The 25,356-nt window shown below is 46.0% G+C and overlaps 9 protein-coding genes across 9 annotated transcripts; 4 read left to right on the top strand and 5 right to left on the bottom strand.

Moving 5' to 3' along the window:
* Window positions 1-130: 130 nt before the first annotated feature.
* Window positions 131-1,925, top strand: BDV59DRAFT_178163 (uncharacterized protein). The gene is made up of 3 exons (XM_073689727.1): window positions 131-290; window positions 344-1,280; window positions 1,335-1,925. Exons 1-3 carry the CDS (start codon window positions 174-176, stop codon window positions 1,856-1,858), a joined length of 1,578 nt encoding a protein of 525 aa, XP_073548171.1. The 5' UTR covers window positions 131-173; the 3' UTR covers window positions 1,859-1,925.
* Window positions 1,926-2,737, bottom strand: BDV59DRAFT_178160 (uncharacterized protein). Its single transcript, XM_073689726.1, has 2 exons — window positions 2,296-2,737; window positions 1,926-2,250 (listed from the first exon to the last, which is right to left on the bottom strand). The coding sequence occupies exons 1-2, from the start codon at window positions 2,497-2,499 to the stop codon at window positions 1,981-1,983; spliced, it is 474 nt and encodes a 157-aa protein (XP_073548170.1). The 5' UTR covers window positions 2,500-2,737; the 3' UTR covers window positions 1,926-1,980.
* Window positions 2,738-2,918: 181 nt separating this feature from the next.
* Window positions 2,919-6,056, bottom strand: BDV59DRAFT_30432 (uncharacterized protein). Its single transcript, XM_073696161.1, has one exon. It carries the CDS (start codon window positions 5,672-5,674, stop codon window positions 3,335-3,337), a length of 2,340 nt encoding a protein of 779 aa, XP_073548169.1. The 5' UTR covers window positions 5,675-6,056; the 3' UTR covers window positions 2,919-3,334.
* On the top strand, window positions 5,487-6,329 carry BDV59DRAFT_30472 (uncharacterized protein). The gene has a single exon (XM_073696162.1). It carries the CDS (start codon window positions 5,760-5,762, stop codon window positions 6,219-6,221), a length of 462 nt encoding a protein of 153 aa, XP_073548168.1. The 5' UTR covers window positions 5,487-5,759; the 3' UTR covers window positions 6,222-6,329.
* An 873-nt stretch (window positions 6,330-7,202) lies between these two features.
* On the bottom strand, window positions 7,203-8,548 carry BDV59DRAFT_193222 (uncharacterized protein; the record flags this gene model as incomplete). Its single annotated transcript, XM_073692187.1, has 4 exons — window positions 7,203-7,322; window positions 7,356-7,431; window positions 7,541-8,065; window positions 8,133-8,548. The coding sequence occupies 4 exons, from the start codon at window positions 8,546-8,548 to the stop codon at window positions 7,203-7,205; spliced, it is 1,137 nt and encodes a 378-aa protein (XP_073548167.1).
* A 3,192-nt stretch (window positions 8,549-11,740) lies between these two features.
* On the top strand, window positions 11,741-13,655 carry BDV59DRAFT_178147 (uncharacterized protein). Its single transcript, XM_073689725.1, has 2 exons — window positions 11,741-11,990; window positions 12,047-13,655. Exons 1-2 carry the CDS (start codon window positions 11,871-11,873, stop codon window positions 13,280-13,282), a joined length of 1,356 nt encoding a protein of 451 aa, XP_073548166.1. The 5' UTR covers window positions 11,741-11,870; the 3' UTR covers window positions 13,283-13,655.
* Window positions 13,656-13,952: 297 nt separating this feature from the next.
* Window positions 13,953-15,498, bottom strand: BDV59DRAFT_178144 (uncharacterized protein). Its single transcript, XM_073689724.1, has 3 exons — window positions 15,060-15,498; window positions 14,227-15,010; window positions 13,953-14,120 (listed from the first exon to the last, which is right to left on the bottom strand). The coding sequence occupies exons 1-2, from the start codon at window positions 15,379-15,381 to the stop codon at window positions 14,523-14,525; spliced, it is 810 nt and encodes a 269-aa protein (XP_073548165.1). The 5' UTR covers window positions 15,382-15,498; the 3' UTR covers window positions 13,953-14,120; window positions 14,227-14,522.
* Window positions 15,499-16,812: 1,314 nt separating this feature from the next.
* BDV59DRAFT_201971 (uncharacterized protein) lies at window positions 16,813-17,220 on the bottom strand (the record flags this gene model as incomplete). Its single annotated transcript, XM_073693932.1, has 3 exons — window positions 16,813-16,972; window positions 17,035-17,129; window positions 17,194-17,220. The coding sequence occupies 3 exons, from the start codon at window positions 17,218-17,220 to the stop codon at window positions 16,813-16,815; spliced, it is 282 nt and encodes a 93-aa protein (XP_073548164.1).
* A 1,704-nt stretch (window positions 17,221-18,924) lies between these two features.
* On the top strand, window positions 18,925-20,822 carry BDV59DRAFT_193219 (MFS transporter; the record flags this gene model as incomplete). Its single annotated transcript, XM_073692186.1, has 7 exons — window positions 18,925-19,136; window positions 19,198-19,297; window positions 19,374-19,612; window positions 19,672-19,789; window positions 19,845-20,269; window positions 20,332-20,476; window positions 20,532-20,822. The coding sequence occupies 7 exons, from the start codon at window positions 18,925-18,927 to the stop codon at window positions 20,820-20,822; spliced, it is 1,530 nt and encodes a 509-aa protein (XP_073548163.1).
* Between the last annotated feature and the right edge of the window lie 4,534 nt (window positions 20,823-25,356).

The following is a 25,356-nucleotide window of genomic DNA, read 5'->3' as shown; positions in this document are numbered from 1 at the left end:
TACGAAATTATGGGTGAGTCCGGATCACAACTCCGGTGATTTCTTGGCCAAACTACGGGTACGGAATGGAAAATATTTATTACGATAAGATGGTCAATGGGCGGGTACGACGTCTCAGATCCAGACAGAAGTCGTCAACAGCTTCACATCGTGCATATCATAACCTTCTCCCCATGAGTATGGACATCCCATGGGCTCTCAAGGTATTACGTGATGCAACACCAGAAGTCCTCTGGGAACATCGTCAGGAGATAGAGGTTGCCTTGGTACACATCGGCAAGCGACTGAGAGTAAGCATAACGCAAGGTCGCTTTGCGTACATCAACTAACAAGTTCATTTTAGCCAACCAGTCCGTCAACGAGTTGTAGCGGCGAATCCATTGCTAGTCCACCAAGCATCTTTGATCAGTCAAGCAGTGACGGACTGTCCGAGAGCGAGAGTAATGTCGACTATCGCATTGTACCGGCAGAACCAGAAAGACGTCGCCTTGAGAATTTTGAGCATGAAACAATGTCCGGAGGTCACAGTAGTAGCGACTCAGAGAGTTCTCAGGGTTTATCGCGCTGCGCTTCACGATCAAAAGCAAAAGACTGGCCTGCTAAATTGCTCGCAGCTTCTGCCAACGACCTTCCCTGGTTATGTACATTTCTGAGTAAAGGCCCCACTATGATCCTAGAGGAAAGGAAAATGGATAGGAGAGACGAAAGAATTAGAGATATCCAACTTGTGGAAGGCAACGACCACCCAGGGAAGGAGGACAGGATATTTCGTGGATTAGCCCAACGATCACTGGGTCTCGAATTCACACGAATTCAACAGAAAGCTAATAAAGGGCAAACAAGGGTAGATGAGCTCTGCGATAGCATTTGCTCAACAGACCCAGAAATACGAGCACGCATACACAGGCGGTCAAATTTTATTACCAAACACCTACACCATTTCACTTTCTCTCCGGATGACAAAGACCTCGTTTTGCGCAGCATAAACGCCGGGGTGAAACAGCTTGTGGTCGAGAAGTTGTTGGAAAAGCAACTTAAGGAAAGAGGGCGATCAAGTTCAGCATGCGGAATATCTGCCATCGCGGCTCTGAATCTTTCTACCTTTAGGAACCTTCGTTTCGAAGAAATTCCGCGGCTTATTGATCTGCTTCTTCTAGAATCTTCAAGCGTCCAGATGTATCTTGACTCAACACCGCCAGGTGCCGTGCAAACGTTTCAAATTGCAGACATTTTGGCTGTAATATCATCAACGTTCTCGAATCTCCAGCATGTTTACAACGGTAAATTCATTCTGCCTAGGCAGATACTGGCCTACCGTATCTAACTCCAGCCAGGAAGCAGGTGTCCCATGCAACAGCAAGATCTTGAACTACCGGCACGGCCCGGATACTTTCCGACAGTATTGCCGCAGACCCCAATGTATGAGAGCTCAGTAACTGCGCCTCCAACCACGCCTTCTAGCATGCCCACAAAACGCCGGCGTCTTAACGCACCCGCCGCATCGCTGTCAGGCTCTCTAGACCACACCATGGATAAACAATTCGCGGGATCGGAGTCTACTCAACACGACAGCAACCAATTTGGTGGAGCAGATCCGAGGCTGTCGAATAATATTTCAGGCTCAACCTTTCCTGCCGCCGGCTACTGCGATGTGACACAGGTTGTCAACTATGATCAAGCTGGGTGTGGTTTCAACGATATCAACCAGCTGTTAGGAGAAGGCTTGTATTTCAATGTTTTTCCCTCTCGCAGCCAAGCAGATCCAGAAGGCCATGGGTTTTGCGATGTGACGCTTGCTGTTCGAGATTATACCCCCCAAAACACTTCTTTTGTTAATAGTGTTGTTGGGTTTTCTTGACTACTAGCTTACTTGGCGAATGATCTCGTTTATATATACCCTTTATGAAAGTATGGAACATGGAAGCGTATCATTGTCCAGGCGATATCCAAGAGCCTTGCCATTGACAGGGATATGACATGCTATTCCACCGCTGTCACACATAGTGCTGCCATGCGACCTTCCCCTTCAATAACGAGCACATGCTCCTTGCGAAAAAGGTGGTATTGACCGTCCAAATCCAATGTTGCCGACCCGTGATCCCCTCCATCAACTCGCGCTGTGAGAGAACCGATTACAATAATAGGTATCATGAGTGTTGGTGTATTGCCGATAGTAGGGCGACCGCGGAAAAAGATAACAATGTTCCATGTATAGTCTTCTGGCTTGGGACTGAGGGCAGTTGTGCTTTTCTACACAAAGTTAGATCACGACACTATATAGCAAACTTTCCTTACCTTTGAAGCATCGCTTATGCTATGTGCTGCAAGCATATCACACCCGTATACAGGTGGGATCCTAGTCAGGAAACCATTTTGAGGGCGGGGGATTTTATCCGCTCGTCGTGGGACAATTCCTCGTAGGTTGCGGATGTCTGCCTGACAGTCGTTCGGGATGGACAGAGACTCGACCATATCAGGCATTTGCTTCGCCTCGGCCATCTCAGTCAAGAAGTAACAGTAATATATGATACACCTGCGACGTGGTTGACGACAGGTGCTTGATCCAAGTCGACGTGGGGTTCAACATTTTTTATGTGCAGCGTACCTCAGCTGTCTAGTATTGGGAACATGTCAAACGGAAGTGACTATAGTAACTCGGGGCATACTATAAGACTGAGACTGTTGACTTGATTCAGGATTTTGTGTGTATATATCCAGACTCGACTGGTCGTCATTAAGAATTTCTGGAAGCAATGGTCAGGCGAACAAGAAACAATTTCCCGGGTTGTTTATCTGACCGCCTTCCATTTTCTGAATGCCATAGAGCGAGGCATCAATCGGGCCGTTAATGCCCGAAAGGTCATACACATTTATAGGGATTACTGGGTATAGCACTAATATATTGGTTTAAATTCATGATAACGCTTCCGGAATAAACTACCCCTACTGTTTTGACCTCACCTTCTCAGTCCAAGCATTTATCGTACGTCTTTTTTTTTTTTCTCTCGCTCAAAATAATTGGGAATTGGGACGCTTGTTTGGACTCCTCTCCAGGCGCCCGACCTCCCATTTTCGTTTTTGATTAGAAAAAATGATTCCCGGCGGCGCTCGACGTTGATTTCTGCAGCGTTGATCGCTGATCAATGGACGTCGCGCAGCGATCTTGCTAGTTCTAGGTCATATTCTAAGGTCATTAAGAACAAGCACCCCAAAATTATGAATCGTTTGCAGCCATATCTTTGCTCGTTGAACCATTGGTGTCAAAATAAACCATTATTGCTCCGTTAATATCACCATCTCAGTCCCAGGTAACTGTGACCTGCGAGGCGCATCTTTATAACCCATTTATCATACGTCGTTTCTCTCGCTCGAAACAGTTGAGACGCTTATTTGGACTTCTCTCCAAGTTTCCAACCTCCAGCTTGCGTTTTTGGTTCGATGTAATGGTCCCCAGTGGCATTCGGCCTTGACTCTGCAGCGTTGAGCGCTCAAAATCAATAAACATCACGCAGCGGTCTTGCTCGTTCCAGGTCATATTCCCAGGTATGGGGTCACTATGGAGCACACCTAGGTTATGAATCGCTTGCAGTGATATCTCCGCTCGTTGAATTATCTTACGGCGATCGAGCGCATGCTTTCGAGCAAGGGTCCTTCCGGCGAAACCCATACACGTCAGGTGGACCATCTCGGCAATACCATCATAAGAAAACGGATGCCGAAGTCGCAGGCTGCCAAGTAAGACTGGCACGAACGTCCCTTGGATGGGGGTAAGACGTGAATACACGAGCTCCTCGTTCTTCACACGGTCCACAAACTCCACCGGTGCGCCTTTGCCTACAAAGGTATAACCGTGAGACCAGAGAGTGATCTTAAATAGCGCCCCGCGTCTACCGTGCATGTGCAGCGATTCGCACCCTAACTTTGTATCAGGTCGCAGAATATCACCGGAAAGCTGCTGGTTGAGCCGTCGGATAAGGGCTGTCCGGTTTAGTCGATGTCGATCAATCCCATGGGCAGACACGTTTGGGCATTTCCAATCTAATTCTCCCCCGCTAATCAGACCCAAAAGGCACTTCTGTGTACAATACTGCCGCGACTTGCCTTTGGAGCGTGATCCTTGCGAGTCCTGTATCGTCAGTAAGGATGATGAAGCCGATGGGTGAGGAAGGCGGGTTTCTCGAGGTCGTCGTCGACTTGGTGAGTTAGGATCAAAACCATCGCCGGCATCATCATAGCTTGACGATCTTGAGTCTCGCGGAGGGTTACAAGCCGCAACAACGGCAGATCTGGACCTGGTCTTGACTGGAGATGCACGGCAGTATTCCAGCCGACTTCGCGTGGATGGTTTAAAGTCAGAAGAAGGAATGTCCTTCTCCTCGATTTCCTCTAGCAGGTCATCGTATATCATCTCCCAGGTCTGTATTTTGCTTGCTGCCCACCTTGTCCAAGCAATATCTCGTACTGGCATTCGCAAGGCACGGAGGGTAAAAGCCAGCAAATGGCCTACTGCAGTCAAATGCAGTCGATTATTGCTTTTTAGATCACCTGTCCATCCCGTAGTTGGTCCGACGTCCTCTTCCGGGACTGACAGGTAGTAGAGCACGGTAGAAGGATCGTCTTCAGGGATGCGAAGGTATATGTACGCCTGGCCAGTACATACCAAGCCGGACTCTACCCCAGCAGGGATCATATAAGAGAATGCTTGAGTAATAATTGCTGCCACAGTACGGCGACAGATGTCCTCCGGCGATTCTCCTTCTTGTAAACGGAGGACCTCATCGAGGTCCATGTCTTGGAGGCCAGCCCTGATATGAGCTAGAGAGACCTTGTGCGGCGCCTTGTACTCAATAATGAAAGCCGGAACCTTCCCCTCCGGGCCCTTGTTATAGACACAAAACTGATCTGCTCGGGGCCGAGAAGTGCGTTGCTGTGTAGCTTTTTGACCTCTCCGTGGCGGCTGTGTTGAGGGGCCAACCTGGCTGGATTTTGCAGCCAAGCGGATGGAGCGACGTGGCTGTCTCTGGGACAGGCTCAAAGAGCTCATCTCTGCTACCATATTCGACTCATCTGTCAAGGTATTGGCATGGTTCTCGAATGTGATATCCCCGTTCAAACAGAATACTTGTCGGAGTCGGGTGTCGGCATGTAGCTGTTTCACGACGGTGGCGACACGCGACTCCACGGCCTGTCTTTGAAAGTAGCCCAAATCCAACTCGGAGCTTACCATCCTTTCCCGGGCCTCCTTCCCATATTCATTCAATGCTAATAGTGGCGTGAAATGACGCTCTGTCGCAAACTCTGTATCCATCAAGTCCTCCCATATCGAAGCCTGCTCGGCTGGAAAGCTGATCCACTCACGAATCTTGTTCGGCCGGAGCTTACGGTCAGCGTTTGCCGGGTCGCCCTTGGTTGACGAGTCTTTGTTTTTTTGGATGGATAACCCGAGGAATAAATGCGCATGGCAGGCGTCAAGGAATTCGGGAAGTGTCGTTTGTTGGGTCTGAAGCCTCAGTTGGTCCTCGGCTTGCTCCCTGAGATGCCGTTCCTCTTCCAGTAGTCGTCGCTCTTCTTCCCGTAGTCGTCGTTCTTCTTCCCGTAGACGTCGTTCTTCTTTTCGCAGCTGTTGCTCCTCTTCTAGGCGTTGTCGTAATTCCTGCAATTCTTGGAGGGACATTTTGTATGTGGCTGGATTCTGGACATCATCAAACTGTTCTGGAGTGTTTTGTTTTGGTCTGAGACCGAGAAATCATCTAGCCGTAATGGGTTTGCTTGCGACAGCCAATGACGTGTCATTTTTACACGTGACCACACTTCTGTCACTTCGATTGGTGGATATCCAACAGGACCTTATCCATACGGCCCTTGGGATTGTCGATAAGGTCCTCGTTGCCTCATTTCCACCATGGGGCGTGAAAGTGTACGCCGCTGGGGACCAACGCATGGAAAGCATTGTTCTTCACTCTGTCTTGACGAGGGCGGGTAGGTCACTAGAGAGGGTTATAAATCATGTGACAGATCGTCTGTTCGACTCATCTCAGTGTCCCCCCAACGTCTTTGTCAACGTTGAACTTTCGAACCACAAACTCATCATGGGTGATGCTGGCCGTCCCAGCAAAGCAGCCTATGAGCAAGTCGTCTCCCAGAGCTTTTGCTTATGGGCGTCATATTTTGATTCAGTTAAGAGCACACATCACAGCTTCCATTTAGTTGTATCGATCTGAAGGCAATTCTTGGGCGCACACCAACTTATCTTGGATATGGCCTGATCTCCAAAGAATCTCAAACATCGCTTGCATATGACGAAAAGATATCGACGTATGGCAACTCGGGTCTTCTGATCAGTGGCTCCTCTAAATGGGCTACGTCGAACGGCAATTGCTTCCTTGAGTCTAAGTTCATTAGTTCGCATCTACTACTAGGAGTCCAAAGTCCTATAAAATGCAAATTTCTGACAGCGCTCCATTAGCAGAATGGCCAGGTACGCAGGGCCTGTCGGGATATGTCGAAGGGAATTACCTCGCTGTGTTGTTCGTTGCATGGGCATATATTCTGTCCGCGAGATGGGCGGAATCATTGGAGGCTTCCACGAACCAGCGTTGCGAATACAAGTATACCACTATTGGCAATCATGAGGATGCTTCACGGACCGACCTGTGCGATATTCCAATTGATCTGGGTCCAGGCGTCGAGGAATGTGAAGCTGAGTGGTGGAACGCCATATTCTCCTCTGGAAAGGGTTGGGAGATAACGACAAAATACAAGGAAAGAGTATACCACTCTCCCTGGGCCGTGTCAGCCATTCAGCAGGTTGGTTCATCGACAGTCGGAAATATTTCGATGGCAAGCACCGACCCCCGTCTTCAGAAGTGGCTCTCGAATATTTTAGACGATTCTGTTCATATCATCCATCGCCTTTATGGCCAGTATTCAGCTGCTCTGGCCGGAGTGCTCTATATTCCGCTTCTCAGTGGAAGCTCAGCATCTCTTCCCATGACAAAGCCATTCCAGCGGCTCCCTACTAACACACCTATCTCCTGTTCTACGGCACCATTTCCCGTCCCAAAAGAGGGACAAGGGAAGACTCTATCTCAATGTCATACATTGAGCTCCAATGTGTGGGGAATGAGGTCTCTCCTTTGTAGCACATTCTTCAATTCCGATATCGAGTGTAATCTTATGGCAGCACGAGAAAAATGGCACGATCAGACTCGATCGAATGTGCCCGAGGAAGTCTCGTGGTTGAGCTTAAAGCCCCGCCCATAGCGGTCCTTGAATCCCGACGGCGGTTCGCTCCCCCCTTCACTGTTAGGAGCATACGCCGTCTCTTTTTGTGACATTTGGTCCACGCGTGAAACATGCCGAAGATTAACTGTTGCTATGTCCCGCGATAGTTGTTGGACGGAAGCGTCACTAAGGTGGACTCCGACCTGCCTAGTTCTCCACCCAAGGCCTCTATTTTTACCGTGAATGGTGTTCCCGTCAGTCGAAACCATAAACTGTACAGAATCGCCAGTAGCATAGTTCTCAATGGTGCTGACACTCTTTGAGACGGCTGTCTGCCTTCGAGCAGATCTCGATACACTGGCGGGCTGTATCCCATTCATCGCGCAGCCTTGTCAGGTCTCCATACTCGTCGGAGGTCATTTCCCGCTTCGATTTAGCCAATAATCGGTTCATGAGGTCTTGCATATGCTTCTCCAACTTTGCAGTTGTAAAGCCTAGATTGCGTTTACATTCCTGGAGGCTCTCATTGGTGACACTCTCCGGGAAGTTACTGGGCTCATTGGACCCTGGGAAACTGTGAGGATCCTCAGGGATAACTTGAATCTGGCTGATATGCTCAGATAATTGCGTGCAGATTTGAAGGCACTTCTCAGCGCTTAGTCGCTCATCTTGTATCATTCGCAATTCCGAAGTATCCATATCAGACTTTGGCATGTTTCCCCCGAGCATGGCCTCAAGTTTGCCATCAATGACTTCCAGATGGACCTCAAGTTCAGCCTTAGCAGTCTCGATCAGACCCTGGTAGGATTCAAGGCTTTCAGCCGTCGCACTTGATTTTCGACTGACAGGGTCAAATATCACCAGGGGAATAGGTGGTTGGTGTGCTGCGGGGTGCGGACTGAACTTACAGATTTGCATCCGTGAGAGCGACGTTAATTGTCAGTTTATATCCAGCCACAAGTCGCCTGAACCCATCAATATCATCTCCCATGTATCTAAGCCTAGCCCAATCTCGAAAGCTTGTCCGCCTGTCACTGGATCTTGGCGAGAATTTTAATAGCTCCTTTTCGAAATATTTGCAGGCATTGCCACACCGTAGTAAAGGTAGTCTCAACGCCGCGAGATCCGAGTCGGTCTCAGTGTCCACTATCTCGGTGAGGGGACCCAAAACTTCACTTAGCGCCTCCAGTTCTTCTAGAAGATCGCATACGCGCTTCAGATGAAAATGGAAGCTTTTGATCGTATCATAGAGCGTAACGCTAGACTGAAATGCAAAGGTAGCCAGAGTCAAAAGCCCTGAAGCAAGACTTATCGGCTCCCCCATTGTAAAAAGGCTAGGTGGAGGACGCTAGGTGGAGGCATTGGTGTAGCTAATATCCAATGATATTTACGAAAAGGCTTACGAGATCCACTGCAAATTATTAACTTAATAAGTAGCGCGCGCTTACCGATTACGTAGTATTGGTACGGCCAAGAAATGTACTCAAGCGCGAGATCTTACGGCGAAGGTCTCGCACCATAAGGTGGATTCTGAGAGTCCTAAAGTTAGACGACGGATCAAAGCGCTTTAATTTGCAATCCAAGAGCGAAAGCTTTATATAGGTAATCCTTGGCTCAAGCAAGTGCGTGGCAGTCAAGCGATTTCGTACAGCTTATATTCCATGGGAAGTGTGGGAAATGCGGCTGTCGGTAATATTATGTAATTTCCACTAACTAACGTAATCAACCACCGAGCGGCGGATACCACCGAGCGGCGGATTTTCACCGCGGCCACCAATACTTGAAGCTATTTAACCACCAACGCCATTAGATTTGACTAAATAAATATATGAAAAGATAGCTATTTACTAGGGCAATTCCGAATCGTATAATTAACTATCCTATAGCTACTGCAGCGTTATGGAGCTCGTCTACGAGGTACTAGGGTTGCTTTACTAGGTTGCTTATTAGACTATATATTAAGCTACTAAACCCGATTTTAGCCTTCCTATACAGATAAAAAGGTATTGTCGCCTAGATTAGTATATCGTCTTACTTTTTTCTTATATTTTCGCTTATTTTCTTCGCGTAATTTCTTGATTTCTTCTTATAAAAGAAGGTTAGTATATATAGCTATTTGTACTGCCTTCTTAAGATACTAAATATAAGTAATAGGACTACTAGAAAGCTTCTGTTTTATGTTAAGGCTATTCTGTAAACTGCGTATTTTCTTATCTAGCTAGTGAGTATTCTGCGGAGTCTAAAAAGCAGAGAAAATTAAGCCTTTAATTAGCGATAGTATTGGTGTATATAGTTAAAAGATAAGCCTAGAAAGAATACATTCTTAATTAAATGGCTTAAGACCTGCGCCTACAAATCCACTATAGATATTTACTAGAGTAAATACTCTAGCGCGTGCGTCTGGATATAGAGATAGAAAGTCCTCTTTATTAATATAATTATTATCGGCACCTATTTGGTTCTTAAGAAACTTTCCGTACGCGCCTTTAAGTAGGTTAAAAATACCTATATTAAGCGGCTAAAGAAGCTGTAAAGCATAGGTAGGTATATAGAGATAGATAATTATATACTACTTACAGAATTCATCAAACTCAGTAGTTAGATAACTACTATAGCTATCAAGAATCAGTAACCTCTTAGTACCAGTTATATAGCGCTTTAAAAATGGTTCAAAAACAATTTTTAACTATTTAAGACCTATTTTATCGGTAGTCTAGCTATTCTAACTAGTTATAATTTACCAGTCTTTACTAAGCTTAGGTTCCTGATACTAGGTAGCTTACTAATAACTCCCTTTAAGAATAATAACTGGCGGTAGATATACGTCTCTTAACCTAATTATTTCGATAATTGTAACCCATTCACGATTTCTCTAAATAACTTTACGCGGTCTCTCACTGCGCTTAGCTATAATAATAATTTTAGAGGTAGAGCAGAGTCCTATTACAAAGCTAGTCTTATCGAAGTTCTAGATATTATCTTTATATATACTATATTCTTAAATAACTGCTTATATAGTCTGAAACTAGGATATTATAATTCTTAGATCTTCCTACTTTGCACGTTAATATATTATTTGTTTTATATATCGCGTACGTAGTGTAGGATAGTACTTAACAAATTTATAAGTCTAGTTAACTCTAAGAGTTGTGGTAGGATCCTATAAGCGATTATAAAATAGTATTTAGGCTATTCTATATAGGAACTCGGGTCGAATTGGAAATTCTCGTATATCTATATCTAATAGTTGCTTAAAAAGTAATTGCTCTTTAAATTCAGTAAGTTTATGACTATTAGCGCGTGTTTCTGCGCGTGGTTTTCTCCCTTTTAGATATGTATAGAGAGTTTTCTCAGGCACTCTATAGACTTTAGCAGCCTTTAAAATTGATTTTATTTTTTGATCTTTATAGGCCTATATAGCTATCTAAAGGCGAGATTCTTGAGAAAGTGGCATTTTATATAATAGGAATGAAGAAAAGACGCGTTGAATGATGCTTAGCGGTGGTCGCGGTGAAAATCTGCCGCTCGGTGGTATCCGCCGCTCGGTGGTTGATTACTTTATATTCTGGACTGTAGCAGGGACTTGTATTCTTCTAAATCTACAGCTAAAATGGCCATCTTTATACCCTGGATTCCAACTTCTATTCTGTCCTGATTCCTGGGCCTGCCGTGTGACTATCTGCGAGATGCGGAGGCTGAATCACACCGTAATTTTGTATGGCCAGTCGAGCCTTGGCAGTAATTACTGTTCTTTCTGGTTGACAGAATGCACTCTAATCCTAAGTAGGCGTCAAGACTACATAGAGATGGGAAACAAACAGGAGGTAGAAAAACTATACATTCTCTCCTTGAACAATCAAGGCTCTGGGGCAGCTATCAAATTACTCTCCTCTCAAGTGTGAAGAATACGGGAGCTGTTTCCTCCATATTTTTTGAAATAACCACTGGGGAAAACATGGAATAACAGGCACTTTTCTTCTTGTTCGCTATCCCCATCCGTTAAGCGTCCCACACCGGCGAGGCTCTCGGATTCTGGCTTCCAAAACATAAAAGTGTTTGCCGTAGAGGTTTCATCAAGCTCATTTGTCTGCCACCCTAATATGTTAGCCATGAACAGCTAACCTTCTCCGTGACTTACGGTCCGAACAATATCTGGACCCACTCTCGGCCCAATTTTCGCACCCTTCCTTGACACATCGAATGGCAGGGCTTGGCATGCTTGGAGATCTGAGAGTGCTGTCAATAGCGAGCTCGAGGTGATAAATAATTTCCCAGGTTGACAAAAGTGCTTGTGGTCTACAGAATTGAAGGGAAAATTTTGCCCTTTTATACGTTAGCCCACTGGGTCAGCTGCGTGCTTTGGCCTCTTAATCCAGCAGCAAGACAGACCGTGCTGCCGCTACTGCATAGTCATCACACGTTGCGGCATGGTTCCCCTCTCCATGCCCTTGTCCAGGGCCTAATAAGGAAGGACTCTCATATAGCTTATAAACATACTCGCTCGGCTAGGTGGACACCAAGTTCTTTCCTGTGCACAGACTGCATGCCATGGTCACATGACAGGCCGCCACGGTTGAGGGGTGCTGAGAGGAACCTCTTCCCTGGCAAACAACAGACCTCACCGGCTTCCCACGACAAAGTCAACCATGTGGGCTTGTGATTTTAAGGATTGTGGAAGACCTGCTGTGCGTTCACAGGGAGAATGCATTATCTGTTCACGGCATCTCTGTGTTAGGCATGTAGATCACAATTGTCCGACGTGGCAGGTAGGTGAAATGACACATTTTCACTCTCAGATGAGCTTGCTAATAACAAATTGAAGGATGGGGAACTCTACGACTCCGCTGCCCGTGAAGCGGAGCAGAAAGAGATTTCAAGACTCCTGAAATCTCTGGACCTGTCCGCACTTCTTTCCAGAGCAAGCTTTTTACGAAATGGTATTGCTTGCACTTCGCCGCAACCTCTTGTCTACGATAGAACAGTGCGTTCCTCTGTAATGGGAGGCATGAACTACCATATAGAGATCCTTTTTGATGACGGGGTCCGATGGTTAGCACGTATACGAAGATTTAACGCTACCTCACCACCGCCTGACCTACGTGATTATATTATGCGCAGCGAAGTAGCGACTCTCCAATTTTTGAACAAGACAAATGTCCCTGCTCCAAAGGTGTTTGATTACGGCTTCCATGGGCAAAATGCTATTGGAACTGGATATATCCTTATGGAGAAGATCCCGGGGAATTCATTGCGTTGGTCTCGGGCCTCCCCAGAGCAAAGAAGGAAAGTTATGACCCAGTTAGCAGATATATATATTGAACTGGAGTCACACCCCTTTGATATTATGGGGTCCCTGGACCAACCAGGGACAGATCACGTTGGGCCTTTTGCACGAGAGTCATTGACAGACTATATTGACTCGCAGATGGCCCCCCTTGGACCTTATAATAACCCTAGGGACTATCTTCGCGCTAGCATTGAACTTAATTTAAAATTGATTATGAAAGGGGAAAGCTATGCAGGACGGGAAATAGATGCATTTCTAGTCCATCGTTTTCTTTTGGACTGCGTCTCTGAAGTATTGTCGCACCATAGCTTTGATGACGGAAAGTTCTACTTAAGGCATGCAGACGATAAAGGAGATCATGTCCTTATTGATTCCGAGTACAACGTTACGGGAATCGTCGACTGGGAATGGGCTTATACCGCACCAAAATCTGCAGCTTTCAGGTCTCCTATAATGCTTCTCCCGGTTTCAGACTTTTACAAAGGAATGAACGACATTGGTAAGGATGAGTTAACGTTTGCAAATATACTTGAAAATAAAGGCAGGAAGGACCTTGCAGAAATTGTGAGGAACGGGCGACTTCTTCACCGTTTTCACTTTTGTTGCGGGTACGATTTCGCTGATTGGGAGGGTTTTCTAGGCCTTTTCCAGGGTCTCCGAAAATTCTTGAGAAGGGACGGGGATATGAGCTGGGAAGATTGGAAACATAACGCTTTGAAGACATATTCAGGCGACGGAGACTTGGAGACTCTCTTGAGGCGAGCGGACTGAAGGCGTGGAGGACTGTATTTGCCGACGAGCCTGCCAAGTGAAAGGTGGTCTAAAGAGCTTAGACACAGGGCTTCAAGGACGGTAACCTACTCACACGAAATAGTGGGCCTGCATTTAGCTGTGAATGATTCGCCGGACTTTCTCTTTTGCCAATATCAGGGAGGAAAATTTTGGCTAGGGACTACTCTCATTTGCAATCTCTTAGGCTCACAGTAGTCTACTGAGCATATTTCGGTATAATGCTCTTCTGTTCGATGCTTTTTTAGATAGCACAATTCCGGATCATCCCAGAACAAGGATGCTTTTCTACTTTTCTTAATGATCATTTGTATGTTAACCAAGTGCCAATTACAAATGCAGTGATATCTTTTTGTCCACAACTCTGTTTGTCTTGCCATTCAGAGGACGATCTACAGTGAACAGGCATATTGTCATGATAATGAGGAATACAGCAACATCGTATGCTCCTATAACCAGATAATGCTCATGTGTTAGCTCAGTAGGCTGTTTCTTGTCCATTTAGTGGCTACTTCAAGTTTAGACCCGGCATTAAGTTTACAAGTTGAAGACCTCGAATCAAGCGGGTGCTTAGCATCTCTGAGGATCCTGTTGTCCACTAGAAGATATATATATATATATATATATATATATATATATATATATATCATGTGTATGATGGCTAAGAGCGCGCTACTTATTAGTATCATCGGTATATACAGAAAGACTATCATAGTAATAACGCTCACGAAAGGGGCTAATCCCCAAAAAATGGAAACCCAACCTGGCACCATAACACAGAACACATAGAAAAAACTACATACACGACGCCTTGGTTTTTCTGCCAGTAAAAACCTCGTCAATTTTAACTATTCTTGATCACCCGGGAGGCTCTTCGAGTGGCAATGCTCAAGAGTGGCAAGCAAGGGAAGGAAGAACAAACACACCTTCAAGGACGCCACAATACTGTACAAGAGCGCCCACCGCGTTTCGTACCGTTTCTATTCATACTCTATTAAATTGGGCATGAGGTACGAGAGAAGTCTCTGAGGAACGAGTAACTGAAGAAGATGCATGTAAACCTGCAGAGAATATTTTTCATCCTCACTTCCGTTCTTGACTGTGGTACCAGACAACTGCGCCATGATATGCAAAAATGCTTCCTCTTCATCGAAATTCTCTCGGACTTGATACTTTAAGGTCTTCAGCAGCCATTATCGCGTATCATTCACTATTTCTGGTCCTAGATTGGCAGGAGCCGTTGGTGCATTTTAATCATCGTTTCCGCATCTTGGACTATTGACCTGATCATCTCCACCTGAGACTCGGTGTCGGCCCATGTCTGATTATGGGTTCTTGCCTTGGCCTGTTCCAGGCGGTCCAGCAACCTTGCCGTATCGGCTTGTAGGTCTCGTAGCTGCGTATGAGCTGTGGGCTCCACGCTTCGATCCTGGGTGCCTAAGCCCGGATTTTGGAAAGATTTCTCCAGGTGAGGATGAGAGTCAGTCGAGCCCTCTGACCCCCTTCTAGTATCACGAGGGTGAATAGCCCAGAAAGAACGCCCAACTTTGGCGTGAAGCTCTATATATGCACCGACAGAGTGCTTGCTCATGGGTTTCTCAAATAGTGGTTTGATTGAAGGATCACTAATGTGCCATGCGTATGGCATATCTTCTCCTCCATTCACGAGGCGCACTGCGGATGGTGCGACTTGAATTCCGAGCCTCTCTCCTGTCCAACAGGTCAGCTAATTTCACAACTATCGAGTTATTGGCAATACTGATATGTTTTGATAGGCTTTTCCGACAAACCAGCCTCCACTCCCTACGCTTCCGGATTCCTGTTAGGGAATAAATGCTCCGCGGTTGCTTGTCCTGGGGACATATTCTTCCACTCGGTTCGATAGATGGAACCTGGTTTTCCTTGACCTGCAACAGGCTCTGATGGGAGGAAGTCTGTGTCAGAGCCGGGCGTTTCTCTGGATCCAGAGCTCTGATATCTAACTCTTGGTTCTCCGTAGAACTTGGTGCCAGACTCTGAGATCTCTGGTGAGAGTCTGTAGTGCTTCGATCGGTAGTCTCCAGTAAATATGCAATTCTCATGATGTAAGTTTCTGTATGTATGCATTTCCTGCGTCGTTAATTTCATAGATTGTACTTTAAACGAAACTCGTTCTGGATTGGAGGCGGTCTGCCGATTCTGCTCTCCGTGCGATTAATTTACGGAGTATATCCACGCTAGAACGGTGGATTCTATATTACTTTGTTGGCAAATACAGATAATCCTGCTGCCTATTCTGAACAGTGGCGAAGTGCATACGCCAAGATGCCCGGTTGTTTCACGAGGAGGGGTAAAGGGCCAATCGAAATGAGCAATTCCTTTGATTAGTGGGTCTTTGAACACCACGGAGAGTGATATCGCACCAGGGGTGTGAGTGTCCATACAACATCACACCAGTCTATAGTGCACCCACGCTAGTCGCGCGAGGGCCAAGAGTGCACACCAGCTCACACCCTTTAGTTGCACCCACCCGACTATTGACCGCATGTAAGCCACACGCCGGCCGGTTAGTAGTTGGGTGGGTGACCACCAGCGAATCCCGGCTGTTGTATGTTTTTGTTTTCTGACTTTTCCATCTTTTTGAACATGACTCGTCCGCCCGCACACCATAAACCGCCGTTTTAAACTCCCGCTGGCTGTGCTGGGCCTGTGTCAAACTGAGATAAGCCTGAATTATCACTATCGCCTGGGATCTCAATGCATTGGACACCGAAGAGATATGCAAACCGCTGTAGGAGCCCCTTGCATCCTTCCAACCTTCACTGTTCTTCTACCGAAGAGCTTAGTTTGCGGGGCTGGGTGAGACATTGGAACAGATACGACACCAGATTTTTCGTCAATGTTACAATGATCTGATTTAATTACCTCCAGGTTGTGTAGCGGGGTTGTACGGAAGTAAACATATCGACTGCACGAATTTCAAGTTTATGTTGATATACCGGTGATCGGACACTGTGAAAACGCTTCCTCCAGGCCTCACGAGGCTGATGGTATCCGGGCAAAAAATAAAGATACAAGTACGTTATCCTAATGGTTAAACAAGTTCATAGTCTTATTCGTATTGCACTCCATGTCCATTCAACTCCAAATCCCACAACTCAACGTCCCCGACAACTTCTCTATCCGCGGTACACGGGAAGAATTTCTCTGTAGTTGGCTTTATTGCCACTTTCTGCGATGACGTCCTTGATACGTCTTCCCCTTCCTTTAATACACGTAGAGCGGTAGGAAGCTTGAAAGGGGGTAGATGACTCATGAGGTCTATGCGAATCTGCTCGAGATTGACAGATGAAGTTGCAGGGTCGAACCGGACTAGAGCTCCTACTCGAGTTCCAATGTCTCTGTCAGGGACTGGACAGATATATACTTCCAGAATATATGGAAGCTTGGATAATGAAATCTGCAGCTCCAAAACCGGAACAGGACCATAGATGGTTTTGATGACTATAAAAATGGAAACATAATCCTGTCAGCTAATAGACCTTCGCGCCGCCAGGTTTAGAATACTCACAGTCTGACGAAGCACGACCATCGAATACGTAATCATCACCAACTCGATGGGCCGTATCATTTGTGTTAAAATACCCTTCGTGGTCAAACAAGTCTTCAGACGGGATCTCGTCACTTAAATAACTACCAGAATTAGTTTGCATACCGTTTGATCCTCTTTTCCAAGGCACAGAGAGTGAACTTACCCAAGGAAGGAAGCCAAAGGCTTCACCATGATAGACCCATGGTCCCCGCTTGAGAGTTTAATTTGAAATGGGGGAACAGGCTTTCCAATGCACCGCTGCAAACGTGGTTAGTTCCCACGCAGCATGACATGGACTCAAGATTATCTCATTTAGACTCACCTCGATATTAGTGTCGGTATCAGTCATTCTCTGGAGAATCATGCCACCTGTTTCTGTACTTCCGTATGCCAATATTAAGGGGCACCTAAGCTCATTCTTCCAGTATTGGAGAAGGGAGGGGCTTGGAAACGCGCCTCCAACTATTGACCGGCGAATATGTTGCACGCCTCGAAGATATTCGCCCCGCTCACTTTCTGGCAGTTGCTTAATGTTATCCCTGTAATAACGGGCCAGCTCTTCGTACATATAGCCAGTAGACATCAAGTCTGTCACATCGCCAGCGCGAATGCGTTTCCATATAACATCGGGACCGCCCTCCGGCTCTATAACGTATACTTTTCGCCCCATCAAAAGGGACGTAATAAAAGGGAGAGCCCCTCCCAGCCAGAATGGAGGTCTCTGACAAAGTATAATTGAGTCGTCTTCTACCGGCGGAGAAGAAGTAAAGAGCTTCCTATTGTGGAGTACACCCTTTGGTATACCTGTCGAACCAGAGGTCCAACAAACCCAAGAAGGTTGGCTCTCTGGAAAGGTGAGACTCTCCTTGATCTTAAGCGTGACTTTATCGCTCCCGCCACATTTGTAAACCACAGGCATAATATCGATATGGTTAAGACTGTTGCAGGACGCGTGATGCTGGATACGGAGCGCCTTTCGGTGCATTTGCGATCCGGTGAGAATACAGCTAGCCTCGCACTTGTACAACAGATTGCAGACTATTTCAGGCTCAACGTCAGTGGCTAGAGATTTGTTAGCAGTGCCGGACCCAAATTCCCATAAACAACTCACGCAGGGGCACAAAGAGCCATCCCAGTGCCAAAACTGCCAGGCCCGCGACAGCAAACTCGTAGTTGCCATGACCATAAAAGCAAATTCGGTGACTCTTTAGCGCAGTAACTCTGTCCAAATATTCAGGGCCATAACCAAAGTGCCCGAGAAGCTGATCACGCAACTGAGATACATCCGACAATAATTGACAATAAGTTGCGCTGAATCCCACAGTTGGATCATCAATGATGACTTTATTGGTTGTCTTAGCGTGGTGAATTATTCTGGTGAAAATGAGGTCGTTTGGCCATATGCCATCTTCCTTGATTGCCATGGCCAAGTCAGCTTGCGCAGGGTACAGAGGACCAAGTCTTACAACACAGAAAAAGGCAACATAGCACAGGTATGTCGCCTACCGGATTCTGGAACTTTAAATAGGTATTTTGGCATCATTGTTGGAAAATAAGATATCAGAATGTAGGGCATCTGCAAGGGGAACCTTCCCTGTATTACTTATGCTCATTCCTAAGCCGCGTGTGGGCTTTCCTGCCCCCTACAAAGATTTTAAATTGAACTTGAAGGGCGCCTAATACGTAACAGTAACAGCCTTGCCTACGCAGATGAATTATCTGTGCATCACGATACCGTGACGCAAGGAAACAAATATTAGACTGGGTTTACCAAAGGTGGCCTTTGGCGAAGATCACCCAACCACAGAGATGATTAGCAGTCCGAATAGAATGGCTCACCCACAATGTTATCCATATTTCGACGATGGGTATCCGGCCGTGTTGATTCCACTACTGACGCTGTATTACCTCGACACGAAAGGAATATTTTAATGCCATAAGAGACCAGTTACAGGTCAGTCGCGGATCTCACCACTTGTTTGCCAGCATAAGCTTCGACAATTTCTGCTAAATTTGGCAATCTTCTGACCGAAGCTGTACAGGCTTGGGAATTATGCAGGCTGTTTCCGAGCAAGCGGCAAAGGACAACGACAATTTGTCTAAGGCACCAAATTGTTCACAAATAGAAGGCAAGAAAGATCGAGTTATTCTGGCTCAGAATGAGCTTGAGTGGGCCAGCCCCGATGATCCTGAGAGGCCTATGAATTGGTCAATTTGGAGGAAGCTTGGTATTGCCGGTGCTGTTTGCGCGATGCGCTTTACAACGTTTGTTACCTCCATTTGCTGGTCACTGTTACCACGGAACTCATGCATATTCCTCGTCTAGTCCGTTCGCTTCCTCGATGATGGCTCCTGCTCTCCTCAGAATCGGAAAAGACATGCACAGCCCATCGGACATGCTCCTCAGCTTTAGCGTCTCGATTTATGTAAGTGAACTTCACAAAGAGTCTAGTTTTCTGTTATTAGCGTCCTATTCTAACCTGATATCGATATGGCCTATAGATCATCGGATACGGCGCAGGACCCCTAGTACTTGCTCCCCTTTCTGAGGTGTACGGTCGCAACATTATCTACCATATAGGAAATACTTTTTTTCTTATCTTCAGCGCTTGTTGTGGGTTGTCATCAAACTTGCCATCGCTCTTGGCGTTTCGTTTCCTGGCTGGAGTTTTTGGCGGCGTGCCATTAACCATCAGTGGAGGAACTATCGTGGATATTGTCCCCGTCGAACGGAGAGGACTGTTGGTGAAACGTTAAGCAAAGATCAGAAAGTTAAAACTAGACTAATGTGTTCTTCTAGTATCATGAGTATCTTTACGTTGAGCATGCTCATCGGCCCCGTACTCGGACCGATGATAGGAGGATTTATTACTGAAGCAATAGGATGGCGATGGATATTTTGGATATTGACTATCTTGGTATGACACCCGCATTATCAACATTATGTATGCCTGAAATGACCGAATATCCTAGAGCGGCTGCACTACCATAATCGGGTTTATCTTTCTTCGGGAGACGCATAGCCCGGTTCTACTTGAACGGAAGGCATCCCTACTCCGCAGAGAATTGGACAACCCTGTAATACAGGTAAAGAACAGATCAAATTCAGCCCTTGGTCCGCTCTTGGCCCATGCTATTTTACGACCAATGCAACTTCTTTTCAATCCTATTGTTCTAATTACTTCACTCTATATGGCCATCATGTACGGTATCGTTTACCTCCTGTTCGCGACGTTCTCAGTTGTGTTTCAGACAGAATACGGATGGAAGGAGGGAATATCTGGCCTTGCTTATATGGGAATTGGTGTTGGAAGTGTTTTGGGAGTATTGATGTTCGGTCGGTATAGTGATCGGATCTATACTATCCTTACCGAGAAACATGGGGAGGCAAAACCGGAGTAAGTATTGCTGGACGATCGTGATATTCTGAACATCTAGTAATTGACGGGGGCCGCCAAAGATACCGACTTATACCTCTGATTCCAAGCGCTATTGCGATGCCAATAGGGCTATTACTCTATGGATGGAGTGCTCAATATGATGTACATTATATGGTACCGATTATAGGCACTGGATTCACAGGGTTCAGTATCATGGGGTGCATGGTGAGCATCCTTGTCTCTTTCTCCTTTACCAATCCACTAATACACAGTCGAGCAGGCTGCCATTCAAGCGTACCTGGTCGATGCATTCCCAGTCTCTGCAGCAAGCGTTTTGGCAGCCAACAGTTTAGTTCGAAGCATAGCTGGTGGTCTGATTCCTCTTGGAGGGTTTGGCATGTACGAGAAGCTTGGACTGGGCTGGGGAAATACACTACTAGCCCTCCTGGCCACCTTTTTCGGATTATCACCAGTGCTCTTCTATAAGTATGGCCAGTTGATAAGGGGCTGGTCATTGGACGATGATAGCAAAAGCCATTCTACGGGTGACCCAAGATCGCCAGATGTATAGTGGTTGGGTTACCTGATTCCCGCACTATGTACTGATTGAAACTGAATAAAATTGATAGTCGTGAGGCTTCCCCGTCTGGTGCCTTGCACACTATATAATATTTGAGTAAATGAATAGGGGCCGAAAGTGCCCTAAAGGGAAGACTGAATAAGGCGGTAAGCCACCCACGCAGCGCTGATTTTCCGTATGAAAGGTCAAAGGACGGTTTTGTTCGGTTATGCCAATATTTGATTGCCCTTCAAAAGACATGCGCAAACCAGAGGTATGTACTAGGGTATCTGGTATGCTGCGAAGATTCTGAGAATCACGCTGCCACGCGAGGATGTTGCCGATACTGACCCATAGTGACCGGAAATTATTGTAGAGGCTGTTCAGGCCCCATATTCCGTATCGACATTCCAATATCCTTTAGCTACCCAGATAGTAAAGTAACGAGTAGCTCAGACTAGAATGCGGAGTGATAAGAGCGGAGCACATTGGGGGCATTTTAACCAGTCAACGAGTATAGTGAGATGCAACCTCTCCTCATATAATAAAGGACTCTGTCGGTTGTGGTGATAAAGATTTGGTGACATTGTGGCAGGTAATTTTACAATGGAGGTAGCCGCTAGAGACGTTATGTCAGATAGTAGATTTAGGACTGATGGGCGGAATGGAGACCGGTACCCAGATACCCTACATAGGATGGCAGGCACATACCATCCGCGAGGAGGACAACCAATCAACGTTATCGGAAGAGTGATCCTGGGTGTGCTCACCTACTTACCTAGTTAGGTAACCTTTAACCTTTAGCCGTGCAAAAAGTGCATACAGAGATTGGTGCCGGGTCGGCATGGCGCAGTATACTTAGCACCACGCAGATGCGAAGTACCCGACAGGTTTACACATCATGATAGTTGTAACTACTAGTATATGTGTCCAGATACAAGAAATCGTTGTTATTCAATATCAAGTTAATAAATGCGAATTAGTAAGCCGTAAACACTATTCTCGAGATTTATGTGACTTATACAATGATGGGCAAAGTCGAACATACTACACATCCCTTTGGCTTGCGAGGGAATACATATTGACTTCTTAGAAAGCTCAATAGCGGGTTGCTATCCTCTACCTATGCTCCTCATAATATCATACTATCTCCAGCAGGAGTGCTGCTATCACCCCAACGAGCACCAGCGGAGCTGCACCGGGTCCAACTCAGGCGGGATTCCAGCGGACTGCAACTAATGGGTCATGCAACAAGACGGAAGATATTGTCAAGACATGGCGCACGACGCAGTCATTCCCCTAGATTGCCTCTACCAACTGAACCCTGCTCTTAACACAAAGAACGGGGAATGCCAGGGATTGTTGGCAGGGAAGCCCTACTGTGTTGGAACGGCGTCAAAAAATTGTCCCTAGTGTGTTCAATTCACGACAGATCGGCTGATTATGGGGTTATGAACGGTTGCGATAGGAGTAGTAGGTAAACAGACCTATTGGAATGAAGTGATCCCAGGTCATCAGTTCGATGGGACCGGAAAGTCTCGATGCTTGGTTATAGTATACAACATGCCAAGCTCACTGCTGAAAATCTCTTCGTCTTTGGTTAATATGAAAGAGCCATTTTTGGGGTCCTTCTGCGCCGCCCTCTACAAGTCCTCCATCGACAGCTCATCCGCATACCAGCGCCGAGCAATGTAGAAATTGTTCACAAGTTGGCGCAGGCGGACACATAGATAGCCTTGATACCCACTGGTCGCATTGGCGCTCGGCTCATAGTCAGGGTCAACAGCCCATATCCACATTTCATCCACTCGCCCCAAGGAGAAGAGCAGTGATTCTACGGACCCCTGATCTACACATAGAAACAAGTTGCGGAGGATTCCATCCGATAGTCCATGTCCCATCTTAAGCTCCTCCTCTGAGGGCCCCGTATATGGGATCGATTTGATTCCTCGGATATAGGTGTTGCCAGCCAGGTGTCTGCGCCCGTAGCTCCTTGAACTTCCTGTGCAGTCTGTCCAGAATCACGCCGAAGCTTTCGTCACCAGACATCTCCGTCGGCTAAGCGGGATTCTCTAGTGGCCACAATGCCGTAGTTGCCAACTACCTTCGGTATTCAGTTGCCTTTCTTTTGAATGCATACGAAAATCATACTAATATTTACGAAGATCGACAATATATTTCTTGGAAGAGGAATTTGAGCCAATGGTTTGTATAAAACGGGCTTTTACTAGCACAAACCATAAAAGAAAACAGAGCCGTAGCATAGCCTCGTGTGCAGTCTATTTTCGGTGTTTATTTAAGCTGATTCCCTTTTCCTTCGGCGACGATCCTCTTGGCCCTATATCGTTCTTCCAATGGACCATGTGCAATTCGAGTATCAGCTACTTGATACGAACCCTCAAATAATATACTTCCGCCCATTTTAACTATATTGTGGCGTTGCTCTAGTGGAGCTTCCTGTTAAGGTACGCTGATCATCCGGGGTCACTTCGTATTGCTGATCTCGGGTATTGCGCTGATTGCTCGCAATTCCGGCATATTTGCTTGGCTTTTCTGATGTATAGCATGATTGGAGGAATAACACGAGCAGATCTAGTGTACTGATTTTGTATCCATGTGATATGTAGTAAAACAGGAGCATCGGTATCTGCATTTGCCCGCATCAGGGCTCGTGGGAACCACTTGTTTGCGGTCAGCGGAGCCTCACGAGCAAAGGCCACGGTATTTGCACTTTGACATCTGTAATGTTTTCTTATATCTATATCGCGTCTAGAAAGATCTACATTTATACATGCCATAACATTGGAATTTTTTTTTTCATAAAATAGCAGAAACCTTTGCATTTGCATCACAGTATAGGGAAACCTAAATTAATAGGGAAAACCTATACTAAGGCCGAACATGAGATAGTTTGCAAATAGGCCGCAGATGGGCGTAGTACAGCACATTTGATATAAAGCACGAACCCATGACCAGATACTTAGAACAGCACAGCTTGCAGACCATACATTACTTAACTAATTCTTGCCCCGAAGCTTGTAGCCTTGCTGAACTCAGATGTCTCGCTGAACGGTGGTTAGTTGTGGTGTATAAACAATACTCTGATCCAATCACCTACTTTGTTTAAATTCCGTGCTCAACAATCAATAGAAGCAACTGGGAATGGGAACTCATTCCAACCTGTTTCATCAACTGTGTTCCCAGTCCCAGTGCAGCTAGGAGCGCTGTAAATGTCACAGCTTCCGCCTTCAGTCCACCCTGAGATAAAGGGACGGCCATCTGTGCAAGAAAATATAATTGTAAATAAAGGCGCAAATGGCATAAATGGGTTTTATGAGGCTGTTCTTACCATCGGATTGCAAGTTGACGCACTGAAAGAAACCAACCTCGACTGGAACGCAGTCGAGCTTATTAAGCTCCTTGCACACATTCACTGTTGTGGCAGCTTCAGTATACATAGCCATGACGGCAAGTGTAAAAGCACCAAAAAAAGAGGCAGATTTCATTGTGTAAGATTCAGATGATTAAGCGGTTCCTCTTTGAGATTCGCAGACAATTGTATTTAGCAATTATGATGCGACTTGAGCACATAGCCTGGCAAGGTGACCCTTCTTATAAGTTCGAGTCCACAAGTACTATACTTGATGGAACTTCTCTGTTCCCATTCAGCTTTCGTTACATATTCACATTCTCCACTTGTTTTAGCGCAAGGCTGTACACAGCCTCGCGTAAGTGTAGACCCGGTATACTTGACTGGGTATGTGATCATCAATATACGAAGTAGGAGACCAATTGTAGGTTAATTGTCTAGATGCTCGTATTTTCTCTTAGCATGATAAATTTATAGTAACGGAACTACACAGTGCTATCTATTTTCGTAGGCCGATTCTAGTAAGGTATTCGATTGACTACATTCATTCGTATATCAGCTCATGTATATCTGTGGAGTATGACACTATCCGCAAGTTACAGGGAACCAGGCGTCTGTAAATACCCAGGTCTCACATGACCTCCTCAGGCAGGAGGTGGAAATAAACATTTCATTGCCGCAGGAACTTGCGCCAGGGATATGTGGGAACATAAATGCTCAAATCCAAATTCTCACATATCTTACCTATGAATACGCACAAGTTTGAGTGATGCTGTTACTGAGGAGATTATGGAGAATATAATCATCTACACTGAGCACGCATGACTGAATTCTTTCCAGCAGATATCCATAAGAACTCGTTCTATGTTCTACGATGTACCTGGCATGCAGACTGGTAAAGTAGTTTTTTCGAATTATTTGGAATATAGGAAATTGACTGAGAGCTAATAGCAAGGGCCTTGTTCACTTTTTGTGATCATTCGTCGAATAATGAGGCATTACGAAGTTAATTCTGTCGATTTAGCAATTGAGGAGGCTACATTCAAAGACTCTGAGAATACGAGAGATTTGCTCGCAACCGCTGATCCATATCACTGACTGTTCGCCCGTTTCGGCACCTAACCCCTATGCTTGGCACTATCAATGAGCCGGTTCCACACGAATATATAATATGCT

This window comes from Aspergillus ambiguus, assembly GCF_047715705.1.
Source record: "Aspergillus ambiguus strain CBS 117.58 unplaced genomic scaffold BDV59scaffold_15, whole genome shotgun sequence".
Taxonomy (NCBI): domain Eukaryota; kingdom Fungi; phylum Ascomycota; class Eurotiomycetes; order Eurotiales; family Aspergillaceae; genus Aspergillus; species Aspergillus ambiguus.
This window is presented reverse-complemented; position numbering and strand designations above follow the sequence as displayed.